Here is a 12,898-nt window from a genome sequence, read left to right as displayed (position 1 = left end):
CAATTTTCGAGTCTTGTCCTAAAACAAGTTTAGATCAGGTAACCAGGTCGGGTCAAATTATGACCAATCTAACAATATCCTAACACTCCAATGTCGTGTCGGCAAAATAACAAGAGAAAAGTACAGTCACTAAAATGTCGCTAAAATCACGTTATCATACATCATGTGACATGCACTTAGCTTGTTTATAAAGCCATTGAGATGTACTTAATGACTGAGTTCAAAACCGTCAACATCGAAGCACCATTGTTTTACTTTACAAGAAAATGCTATGCATCAGTTGACGAGTGATAAGTACGAATGACAGCAGCTTTAACAGAAAACCGGCTAACAGCATGTCATTTTTTCGACAGATCTACAGCATAACCACTCTCAGGTGGATGGATCTACCAGTGGATATACAAAGTAACTTACACAGTTGCATAATATCAGTCCAAAAAGTTTCCAGCATGTATTAATTTGTAGTCGCCGCGTTGGTAATTCCACCAGTTTCAATCATTCTTGAAACAAAACGGCAAATGTTGATTATCCTCATGAAACCAGACCGAACACCTTGAACAGAAGTCCGAATATCTTCTACCAGAGACTCAAATATGTCCTGATTTCTAGCTGTTATTCCTTGCACCTCATAAGGCAGGATTTGTGAAGGGTAGACACCCCTGCATGAAAAACCATGAAAAATGAGCGACAGGCCACCATTGATCACTGTTGCCAGGAATCCAGCTTAAACTAAACGTCTAGCTTTCACGGGGAAAAAAACAATCGCTGTGTATAAAATATAAAATAGTCGCCAACAAACATTATAAACCATGGGTCAGCATAAAAATGGTCACTAACTAAAAAAAAAAAAAAATCATTTTTAATAAAATGTTGACTAATATTATAAACTGGTTACACACTAAATGGCCACTATTGGCATCAAAGAATTACCGGAAACTTTTAATAATCACTTAAGTACCAAAGTGAAAAATGGAGCTACGGAGTATGGAGTATCTCTTAAGCTAGAAAGCTACTTTGTGAAAAATGAATAAAAACAAAGCAGATTATCGAAACTTACTAATGGGATGTCAACGGGTTTATTTACACAGTTTGCGGAGGTTGTCAATCAAAAAAAATTCTGAAAGAATTTAGACTGAGAAGTGTTGCTCCATCTAATTCACTATTGACAGAACAAATAATTATGTTTATCCAGAATCTGAGTTGCACTAGTTTGACCTAAGTTTGATGATTTAGAAATGAGGACGACATTATTTTTATGCATACATGACATGGCTACATGCATGAAGTTGGAATTAAGATAAAAGTGTATGCAAATGTTCGAAAAATTACTGATTCAAACAGGTAATATCAAGAGTCAAAGTCACTCTTGCTCCGCTTCTGAAGTCAGTGAAGCACAATTGCAGATCAAGTTTCCCAGCTGCAAGATAATAAGACGTAGTAAATTAGCACAGTGAGTAAAACAACAACATTACCCCAGTGCCTCAATGCCTCCCGCAAATTGCGAGATAAGAGGGGTTTAGATTGTACGCAGCCTTACCCTTGTGTTAGCAACACAAAGAGGCTGTTTCCGAATGACCCAACATGAAATTTGTGCCGAGAACTGCATCCAAAGACCGCTACTTCACAAGAGAAAGAAGCGGAACCACTTTAGTGGGCCATTTTGAGCATAAGACTAGATACGAAAAACGAGTTGGCTCTCATAGTGGCCTATGCTTAAGCCTGGAAGGAAAAGTTAACTCATTCAACAAGAGGAAAGCATAAGCAGCATTCTAACTTAAAAAGACAGTAGAGGAATGAAAATTATAAGCAATAGACGGCTTAGATGCTACAGATTTTCGTCAAGTGAAAAGCTCCACCAACAAATCAACAGCTCATTTTACTTTCAGCATAAATAGCTCCACAACAAATCAATTATCTACTTAGTTATGATTACCGATTACGGTGCACATTTTGTGTAACCTTACAATTATTATGCTGTTTAATGTTAGTAGAGGACACATAAACACCTTGGCTTAGAAGAGGGTAACTTGTTAAAGACAAAACATTAAAAGTAAAAATAATGCAAAGACACCCTAACAACTAGCATCTACACGCTTAGAAGAGGATAACTTAAGTTATTGAACTTTTGACAAGACCTACTAAAAATATTCAACCTGCTAAGTCTAGCTCTCATAGCTTGCTGCGATAGTGATTTAACAGCCAAAATTTATCATCCAAGTAAGAAACTACTTGTTTGGTTTTCATAAAGGGTTGCCATGAAAAGATGTAAAACCTGGGATACAGGGGCCAAGGGAAGAGTAGAATGAAAAAGCTAGAATTAAAAAAAAAAAAGGGAAATGGCATAGTCATAAAGTTTGCATTGCTAATTGCGCCTTAACGTAGGGTTGATCATACATAAGATATCCAATCCAAATTTATACTTCCCAACGGATATCTTAATGTAAAGCGTGTGAAATGTATACCCATATCCAATCGAAAGATTTCCAGATATTCTCTGTTATTATCCACAAAATTTGGCTTGGATATGGATTGGTTATCAGTCTTGAATTTTTAGATACCTTGCAGAAATTCAGAGGTTAAAATATTCGATCAGATAACCTGCAAGTATATTTTCATAACCTTATCTAAAATTATCAGATCAACGGATTTTCGATATGGATATACGATCCTAAAATTTCGTTGTTAAAATATTCAATTTTTCAGAGTTATGATAGAAATCAGATGTTAGTACTTTCAATTTTTTTGCTATCGAGCTTTGTATGCGCCTTGTGCTCTTGGGAGCCCATTGTGCACATTGTGCGCCTTGCGACACACTTACACGTAAGCGCTCAGAGGCAGCACCTACTTTAACTACAATGTGAAGTCTTTCAGCAGTAGATAGTTAACTGGAAATTTTTTTTATTTGGTGTTGCATTGCGCACAGTTTTTGTCTCCAGTCACATTATACATTGGTTTTAAATTTTAACTTCAGATCACCACAATCCACACTAGCCTGTCAGTTACAGCGTTCTGGTCATTCATTGCAAAACCTTGACGATACATAAAGCAACAACAGATGCAGAACCCAAGATCCGAAAATGAACATAAAAAGTGCATACCTGACGGCTGACAAAATCTTGACCATGTCAAAGGTTTAAGCTCCATCATTGCCAGCTGCACTTCTTCCACAACATCAAGAAGTATATGCAAACGTGAAACAGTTTTCTGCACAAAAGAACAGTATAATAACGTCATTTATAAGAGTTACGGTGTAATTATTACTAACCAGTCAGTGTAATTAATAAGGTATATTCTTGCTTCAGAAAGGATTCAAGTAACATATCACAACGTCGTTCACTACCAATACCACTAGCTCAAAAGTATTCTATAATCAGTTGACCTACACACATAGTTGGCCTCCCGTCATTACTTCGTTTAATCAAAAATTTGTTTTCTTTGTTAAATGATGAGGTTACAGTCGCTACTTCAAGAGTGCCTTACACCAATGTTTAGATTTAGAAGGTGTGGCGCCTATGGCGGCGAGGCCACGTGTCTCACAGACATGAGGTATTGAGTGATATATCTACCTCTTATTCCCTCTTTTTTCACAAACACGTACAACGTTGCAAATAGACATGTTTCCCGATATTTAGTTTTCCCACGAAATAGCGGATAGTATAAACCGAAAATAAGACAAAATAATGGTAAAATTCCAAAATATTGATTGATGTGGGCCCATGTGGCCAAAATATGGTGTTTTTTAATATTAACAGAAGATAACACAAAGGGAATGCAATTTTGTTAAGAATGTAAATAGCGGGTTTTAATACCATGCTTTTAGAAGCTCAGTGCACACACTTACTTGTGTTTGTTCCGCGATAGTCCTCAAGCCTTCATATGTGAGTTGCATATCACCACTCAAAACAAAAGAAAAAGCAGCGGCCGCATCCATATTATTGATGAACATCTGACCCTCAAAAAGAAGTATTGAGGTGACCACTCAAAAATGAGCAGAAGAAATGACGGCAATGTGAGTAACAAAAGGCAATTACAGTTCAGAAAAGAAAAAATTCACCTTAGATATTTTTTCCTTGTTCAATCTATTAGTAAGTAATAAACCGGAGGTAGAAGTAGACTTCGTGTTGAAACTGCAACATATGCAATGAAGCAAAAAGCTCATTTGATGAAGTGTTACTTTTTAATAAACTTAAATAACCATCACCAGATAATAGGTAATGATAACATTGAGCAAACCTCTGTAACAAGAAACCACCATGGTCAAACATAATATTTGGTTGACCATGTATGGCGTCCAACCTCTCCACTTTGCACAACTGCAAATGTGACAAAAGCAACTTTTCAGTGAGGTTCAATGCAAATAATTAATCTCTGTCACAAATAAAGAAATAGGACAATGGAAACCTGCATTTCTGACTGCAATGATTGACATGCAACCATTTTCTTGAGACAACTTTTCACATATGCAGCTGTTTCCGTACTGGTTAACTCTTTCATGTCTTTAATATAAGAATAGAAGGATTTGTTTATCTTCCTTATTTCACCTTCTGAGTCTTCGAACTCCTTTCTTAGCGAACATAGTTCGGCAGAAACCTATACAAGAAGGAATAGAGTATTCAGCATTATATATCTATAATACCACAGGTACAGCAAAGTGCAGATGTGAGTCAGAGGAAATCCAGAAATTAAGAAAGACAATTGCGCAAAGATGGTCCCAAAATGCAACTGGCCAGTATTTATCAGTGCAAACTGCAAACAATAGATTTAGCTGCAATTATTTTATCAAAATTCAATCACTAGTATCTCATCACAAACCCAAAACAAGGAAATCAACCAAAATAAACCTACTTTTAGATCAACCAAACTTTGAGACCGTCTATCACATAAAGCACCAAATTCAGCAACACAGGTCTGCTTTTCTCTTTCACCTCGTTATAACTTCTCCAACTACATTTTGAGAAAAACAGGTAGAATAAAAAGGAAACAGCATGCATTTTTATGAATCCTTGAGTACGTCCTCTACGATAAAAAAATCCCATGGACACAGCCATAACTTCAGATATCCTTGACTACTTCCTCTAAGATAAAAAGTCATTTAAATTCCCAAGCAATAGAAATTGAAGACAAAGGTCCAATTAACCTTTACAAAAATAGAGAGTTCTTCCTCAACATAAGCACATAGCTAAATACATTCTTCCTAGCACCATGGACAAATACACTCTACAAGACAGTTATGGGCGGGTTCCAGTTGTTTGCAGCTGGTTTGGTGGTAGTTTGGGTTGGCTTGGTGGTGGCTGAGAATGAATGGATGGTTGTTGGGGCTGATTTGCAGGTGGATGAGGAGTGGGTTCAGGTTGGATTTGGATCAAAGTTCATTTTCAAAGATTCAGAAAAAATTATCAGACTGATGGAGTGGAGGCTGGGAAAAATCAATGTGGATATACATCAGGAGTGTTTAACGTTCAGGATCTGGGGAAAAAACGTCATGAAGTACTCCTCACAGTTACATGAGGTCATGACTACAAATCTTTAATGTACACTTAAATGTCATATCCTTTAAGGCTTTAAGCGGTTTCCTATTTTCTCATTAAGGAGGCTCTAAGACAGCGAGGTTCATGTCATATCACCCTGAATCTGTCACTTCATTTATAGGAAGACACTAATTCCAAAAGTCAAAATTTCAAACACCTGATACAATTAAAAATAGTCCAATTCCGCCAAAGAAACTTTCGCCAGGCAGAATAAGAAGGTTTGGAAGTAAACTTCTCTTACCCTTCAATTACACAGATCATGCTTGCAACAACCCTTAGCATCAGCTAAGAGCCATTGGTCAAACCTAAAATTTATATTTAGAAGAACTGCTAACAATGATTTGTGCAAAACATAGCCAAATAGACAAACTGAGATGCTTTATATCATTACATCATAGAATGCAAATAGGCAATGTGGCCATTTTTTTCCAATGATACCAAAAGAAGTGAACTATTATTTAGGTTAGTGAGTGTAGTGGAATAAATAACAATGGTCCGAAAACTGTGTTTCCTTCTTACTTACAATAGGAGTAGGACAATCGCTGCAAATCTTATGATTTATGACCAGCCCAAAACGGAGGACTATCTTTAAAAAAAAATCAAGGAGAGAACAGTATAGAAGATATACCAAACTTCGGCTGTCAGTATCAGTACACTGGCCTTCAAGTTGCAAGCAACCAATTTGGCGTATTTCACCTCGTCTACTTATAAGGTCGCAACTTGAAATCATTTTCTCTGATTCGTCAACTCTAGACTTCATTCTAGAAGCTTGGTCCTGCATACCAGGAATTTGTGCAGTTAAGAAGGATCAGTTAGATTCAGTCGATAAGAATGACGTCAAGTGAGATAGCAGAAAAGAGAGAATTAACAGTTCTACCAATAATTTGTCCCTCTTGAGACGTAGTAGCTGCAATTTGGCTTTTTGATACACAGTTTTATACAGTAGCAATTTTGTATCGGCCACTCTACAAAAATTAATATATGAGATTATGAGTTCACGTCCAAATCTGAAGATCAGAAATTCAAATGTTTCACCTCAACAGGTATAAGTGTATAACATTACCTTTTGCTATGTGCTGAGTCCAATGATTTCTGCAGAATACGGTAGAGCCAGGTGTTGTTAAATAGAAGTTTTAACCACGTTTTACCAAGTTAATATGCGCTTGCTGAATGAACAATAAACAACTTTTAATGAAACAACAGACTTGAGACCTTACTTCGTGATGAAGAAGATCGTAACTTTTCAGCTTGTCCAGGTACACCAAAATATCATCCAGCTTTGCAACCTGGAAGAAAAAGAGGTGAATGTTTCTTAGATGACATTTATTTTAAGTATTTCATGGTCAGCACTCAGCAGCGGTCGACAATTGGATAATGTTAACAATAGCCCCATTAAATGATAGATATCTCAAATTGCCTCAGAAGAGTACATGCCAGTGCCACATCGAACTTGTCACTTATAGGAGGAATAAGCAGCTGTTTTGTCACTCCGCAGAAGCTAGCAAATACCTACAAGGTGAATAGTAAATTTATGAATGAGTACCAAAAAAATCTATAGATATTTGCTTCAGGTAGCTATTTAAGGTAAAAACAACTGAAAGCATAGCATTACATCAGCCCAATCTCTTGATGCTAAATCACTTTCAATACAATGAGACCCCTTGTGGTCTTCCTCAAAGTTCTTCTGATCTTTGCATAACTTTGGCTTACGCGATAACAAGTCATGATCATCATGATCTTGAATCTCATCAAATAATTTCCTTTTATAATTCAAAGGGCCATCACTGGCACAAATATCAGATGATTCCAGTAGGAGCTGAGCATCTTCATTATATTTGTTAATTAGCTTATCAAGAGGTGCATCACACTGTCCTTCAGAAAAGTTCACTTCTGCTTTATCTCTCAAGTCACATGTTACATTCAGCATCATGCTGCAAACCTGCTTCTCTATAGGATTATCAAGTACCTGTTCAATCAATCATCAGTGAAAAGGAGTACAAGACAATGAAGATCTATCATTAACGACAGTGTGCTAAACTTAATTGGAATAGCAAACAACATGCTGCTTTCCAAGGCAAGATGTAACAGTAATATCTAACCATTCAGCACAAGCACAGACTTCTATAGCACATCAACACCATAGCTTAGTCCCTAAATAATTTAATCTGGCTACATGAACCGCTATGAGGAAGCATTCGGGAAATATAAAATAAAAAAGGCAGGCAATAAGAGATAAAAAAAGGGAGACATTTGAAAGGAAAGAAGCATAAGCCATAGATATCATTATCATTACCCCACTGCTTATAAAAGGGCTTTCGCACCCAGATGGATACAGGGACTCCGGCATGTGCAACCTTTTTTTTTAGAACAGCATAACGGGTGTTTCCAAGAAACCTATAACCCTGGTAAAGGGGTACGATCTACTACATGAAAATGAAGAGAAAAAAGGTTTTAAATCATTTTGAGTTGGTCCATATTACTCTTATGATTTATATCCCAAAGCTAAAAGAATAATACAGAAATGAGAAATGTGAGGATAAAAACATGAGCAAACAAAAAAATGTGTAACTGAGACAGAGAACAGAGACTATGAAGAGAGAAAAATAAAATAACGGACAATTTAAGGTTACTAAATATGACCTGGACTGGCAGCTTATCTGATCTAGAATCTGAACTTAGAGTACAACCAGGAATAGATTGCATTCTCTGCACTGGAACGTCCATAGAGGAGGAAGTTAATGTCCCCCCAGTTTCAACATCATTATTCGAGCTGATTACATTGTGAAATTTCAAGACCTTATCCTTCAAATCAAGCTTAGCAGGTTTACTCAACTGATGATCAATGTCACATGAAGACAGCTTTGATTTATTTTTTTTCTCAACAAGCAAACTACTGTAGTTTTCGACAGTAGAGGCTAAACCATCTCCCTCTTTGTGACCATGATGATCTACATTGGGCATGAACGGACTGACTTCATAAAGTGGAGAAGCTGACACCTTGTTTAGCACTCCACTTGCAGGCGAACAAGCAATATCACCAAGCATAACCGTATCGATACTGTCTTTTGAATCATTGAATGTGATATCCAACAAAGAGAAATCACTTCGCATAGATTGTAGAGTTTTTATAGCAGGTGTTTCCATTTCAGATTCATTGCTGTCTTTTGCCTTGCAATTCAATGACCCTGTTTCAAGAGAAGATGTTGAAGAAGAAACAATAAGACGTCTTGCAGAAGTTTTAGGAGATGGTGAACTTTTATGCAGGCCCAAGGATTCTTCATTTTTCTCAACCTCGCTACAGCTTTCAGACTGCACTACTCCTGTATTTTTCAAATCATAGCTATCTCTATCACTTTCCCTATTGAATTGTCCGTCAGACTCAGCAAAACGCACATCCAAGCAAGCAACAGGGGCATCAAAACGAGTAAATGATATATCCTTACTAACATATTCCACATTCTTATCACTTTCCAAATATCTTGGTGATAATCCATGAACTCTTAATCTCGAAGCATTTCCCTCGAACTTCGAAGCAGAAAGAAACGGAGTTTCAAGCCTTTTGAGTCTTGAAACGCTTTTTGCAAAAACTGAAGTACTCCAAGCACGGTTTTGAGTTCCTCTAACACGAAATATCTTATCATCCTGAGGTGAATTCATTAAAGCATTTTCAAAGCCATATGGATCCTTAAATATCTGCCTACGTTTAGAAAGTAATGAGGATATTGAGCCAGGATTTGAATCTATCCTACCATTGATATCCTTATCCAATGGAATATCCTGCAATCAGAAAAGAATTGGACAGTACACTATCAAATCACAAGACTGGAGTGGACACAGAGAAATCCATGCTCAACTTTACTTGAAAAAAGAAAAAGAAAATAAGACAATGGAACGAAAATGTCCCTATAACTATGAGCATTAGTAACATCATCAACATTATTGTGATACCCTTAATGAATCTTATGCCGTGCAGGGTAAGGAAGAATTATAAAGCAAAAAAAAAAATGATACGAATTTGATCCTTTCATTACACAAGTAAAGGCTATATGGCCCATCTCAATGCATTATACAGGATTAATCGGGTCACACTTTCATATCTTAAACAAAGCCGTTCAAAGCCCAAATTCAAATTTTAGATACTTGGGGAGGAATTAAGAAGGGAGGAGTACTTATTTTTTCAGTGTCATTTAAATGCAAATTTCATGTGTGTGCACATGCACACATCTATAACACACATCACGCCTGAAGTTCCTGAAAATCTTAGATATGGTTCAAAAAAGGGGAAAAAAGGAACTTGAAGCACTATAAGTACTCATGATGAACTCTATAGTTGAATGCACAGTGATGTTTTCTTAGTACTTAAGAACAATTTTAAGAAAATCTAACTATTCAATCGACAATATACTTAGTTGTGGTTGTAATTAACTAGTGAGTCACGGGCTATACCCACAACTCCACAAGCTGCCACAATTCCCAGCAGCAATGTTCATCTTCGAACTGTTTTTTGGAGAAGTTCATCTCATGAACTAAAATCCATGAGTCCACAGCATTTTTTTGTGGTTGATGAGCTCTAAACTTCTAAATGTTCATTGATATGCATTCCCTTACGTGATCATAAAGAGACTCTTACATGTGTCTGAAGAACAGTAGCTTGAATATGTTCATTAATTGGGGTTATAGAACCTGGACCATCATCCACTTCTTTTGGATGACTTTGAGTTGTCTCACCAAGAGTAGCATCAGAAATGTCACCATTTCGTTTCTCAACATTCAGAAGATCTACAGAAATTGCCTCAGCAGATATCTCCAACGAATCATTTTTATGGACAGAACCTGCATCTCTACTGTCAGTTTGATCAAAATTATCATATCCACTTAAATCACGACTACGCTTTGGATTAGATGCACGCATGGAGTTTGAATATTCAATATCACCAATAAGAGACATAGCCTCCACATTCTCGTTGCCTTCAGCCAGTAAAACATCACATTCAGGAGGCAGCTGTCCATAATCATACTTGTGGCGGTGCGTCCCCACAAGACTCATATCATCAGAATTGCCACTGTCATTAACTTTAGTAACAGGCAAAGAAGAATGAGAAATACGATTTCCGTTTCCGGTCAGTACCATCAAATCACCAAGACTAGCTTCAGTGGAGGTTGCCCCAGGAGTTCTCTCGCCAAAAGGTACTCGAACCCCTGTTGGTGTTTTAAATTCTCCTCCAGAATCTGATCTTGCTAGACTGCGAAAGTTCATAGAAAAAGCAGTTGAATCCATTGTAACTTCATGATTTTCATCTGATATAGCAGAATCTGATAACCGTCCAGGTCTAATGAATTCAGCTGATACAGGCCCGAAAAAGTTATCCTCTGCAAAGATTGAGGAACACAAAAAAGAAATTAGGATAATGTAGGAAAGTAAACCAATATACTGTAGTCAAGTAAAACGGATGAGCCAATAATGACTAAACAGCTAGCAATTTATGCACACTAACTGACAAACAGACCGAACTACAATGTGCACAAGCAATAGCCATCAAATGTCCGCAAAATTTATATTCTAGCACTAAAGTATAGTTTCCTTTAGCCTACACTTGACACCGTGATTATAAATATCGCAGCTAGGGACACATATATCACTCAGACATGTTCATCAAACGATATAAGACAGGACAAGACACATAAATTAACCAAATATAGTTTTTAAGCCAAAAACACCGAATAACTGTCATCTTAAATATCAACACCAGTCGTAGAAAATCTCCAATAAGTCTTTGAGCAAACACCAATCAATTGTCAATCGTTACAGTCACTTTACTATTTTAAACTAGAAAGAAAGAACATGTGCATCAAGGTTAGCTCAAGCACCTCTCACTAGTTCTATAGTACAATAAAGCACATTTTCTATCAAACACAGATAATTAGATAGCTTATCAAGCTGATTTTTCGATTGATACGGTTTTTCTGCTTACAATAAAGGTTTGTTTAGTTTGGGATAGCTACTTCATCAACATTCGCCAGAGAACCTACATTTCCGAAAAATTCTTGCCACTTAACGCATCAAAAGTAATAACTCTCTTCACAATACGAAGTCGATTATCGACAATTCAACATTCCAATAAAAATCAAACCAATAACTTAAACCTTAAAAAAAACTTCAGAAGAAAGGATTACCATCATTAGAAGTAGCAGAACCGAAACAACTACCAGACGAAGGCGATTCCATTGGCCGAAGAAATGCGCTGTTGATCACAATATCAACGCCATCATCACCATCACCACCATCTGAATCATCACTACTACTACTACTCTGAAGCAATTCCAGTATCTCATCACTCTCAGTCCTACTGAGCTTCCCATTGCTAGAATTTAACTCTTCCTTTGAAGCATTATCCGGTGTTGATTCAGATTCATCGTCTCGATTGAAGAAGTGAACAGCGGTTGTCTCGGCGAAGCTTACTCTTCTTGCTCGTTTCTTGTGTATCGTTTCTTCTTCCATTTCGTTGTTATCTTCGGGAATTTTTGCCGACATTGTTAGTGTGTTTGAGTGATTAGGGTTGAAATGGAGTGGAATTTGGGGATTAAATTGGGGATTTATTCAATTTTGAAAGATTAGGGTTTATGATTTGGGGGAGTGATAGTGGAGTAAGGATATGATAGAAAGTTTTGTGCGGGAAAGTTGTGTAATTGAAACTTTGAGAGGTCGGGACATACGATGCCTTCTCCGAGAATCTTCATCTAAAAAAATAAAACAAAAAGTTACCATTTATCATGGTGTGCCAGTGGGTTAATTAAGGACATAGTATAGCATTTCTGCATAGAAATTCATGGTGTGCCAGTGGGTTAATTAATCTCAGTGGGTTAATTAATTAATTTAAGGCTTTAACTGTTTGCTTGACAGTGTCTTAATTAATTTAAGACATAATTGATCTCTGTATCAATCATCTATCTAATTGTTACAACTCCGATCACCGACCAAGCAATCCCTTTTATACGTTTTATTAGCTTCCAAGATTCAGGTTTCAAACCCTAATTTCATTAGTCTTAATTAATTAAATCTCCTAATTTGATACTATAACATAGTTAATAAATTAGAATTATTACTCAATCCACATGAGAATTAGCATCCATAATTGATTAATTTAATGGATTTGAGGAAGAGAATTAGAGAGGGTGTGTTTATTTTGTTTTTTGAAGAAAGGGTATGGTATGGAAAAGCAATGATAAAAAGTCCATGAATATTGATGTTATTTTATTAACCTTATTTATGTAAAGGTTAAAGAATGATTGATGTTATAAAATTAATTAGGAGATCAATATTGTTTAATAGGAGTAAATATAGATAGTGAACACTAATTAATTAGGAAATA

The 12,898-nt window shown here is 36.5% G+C and overlaps 1 protein-coding gene across 2 annotated transcripts; it reads right to left on the bottom strand.

Annotated features, from left to right (window-relative positions):
* Positions 1-135: 135 nt before the first annotated feature.
* Positions 136-12,289, bottom strand: LOC141622397 (uncharacterized). Of its 2 annotated transcripts, XM_074438434.1 has the most exons (16): positions 11,703-12,289; positions 10,159-10,898; positions 8,169-9,305; positions 7,141-7,494; positions 6,963-7,037; positions 6,746-6,814; positions 6,592-6,620; positions 6,406-6,493; positions 6,157-6,303; positions 4,402-4,590; positions 4,234-4,313; positions 4,055-4,127; positions 3,842-3,946; positions 3,099-3,204; positions 1,330-1,417; positions 136-659 (listed from the first exon to the last, which is right to left on the bottom strand). In XM_074438434.1, exons 1-16 carry the CDS (start codon positions 12,058-12,060, stop codon positions 455-457), a joined length of 3,843 nt encoding a protein of 1,280 aa, XP_074294535.1. In that variant the 5' UTR covers positions 12,061-12,289; the 3' UTR covers positions 136-454. The 2 variants fall into 2 exon arrangements, with proteins under 2 accessions (XP_074294535.1, XP_074294536.1); XM_074438435.1 differs by lacking the exons at positions 136-659; positions 1,330-1,417 and adding an exon at positions 1,574-1,719 and having other exon boundaries at positions 11,703-12,240.
* Positions 12,290-12,898: the final 609 nt, after the last annotated feature.

This window comes from Silene latifolia, chromosome X (genome assembly GCF_048544455.1).
Source record: "Silene latifolia isolate original U9 population chromosome X, ASM4854445v1, whole genome shotgun sequence".
Lineage (NCBI taxonomy): Eukaryota > Viridiplantae > Streptophyta > Magnoliopsida > Caryophyllales > Caryophyllaceae > Silene > Silene latifolia.
Note: the sequence above shows the minus strand (reverse complement) of the source record. Positions and strands in the feature narration are given on the sequence as shown.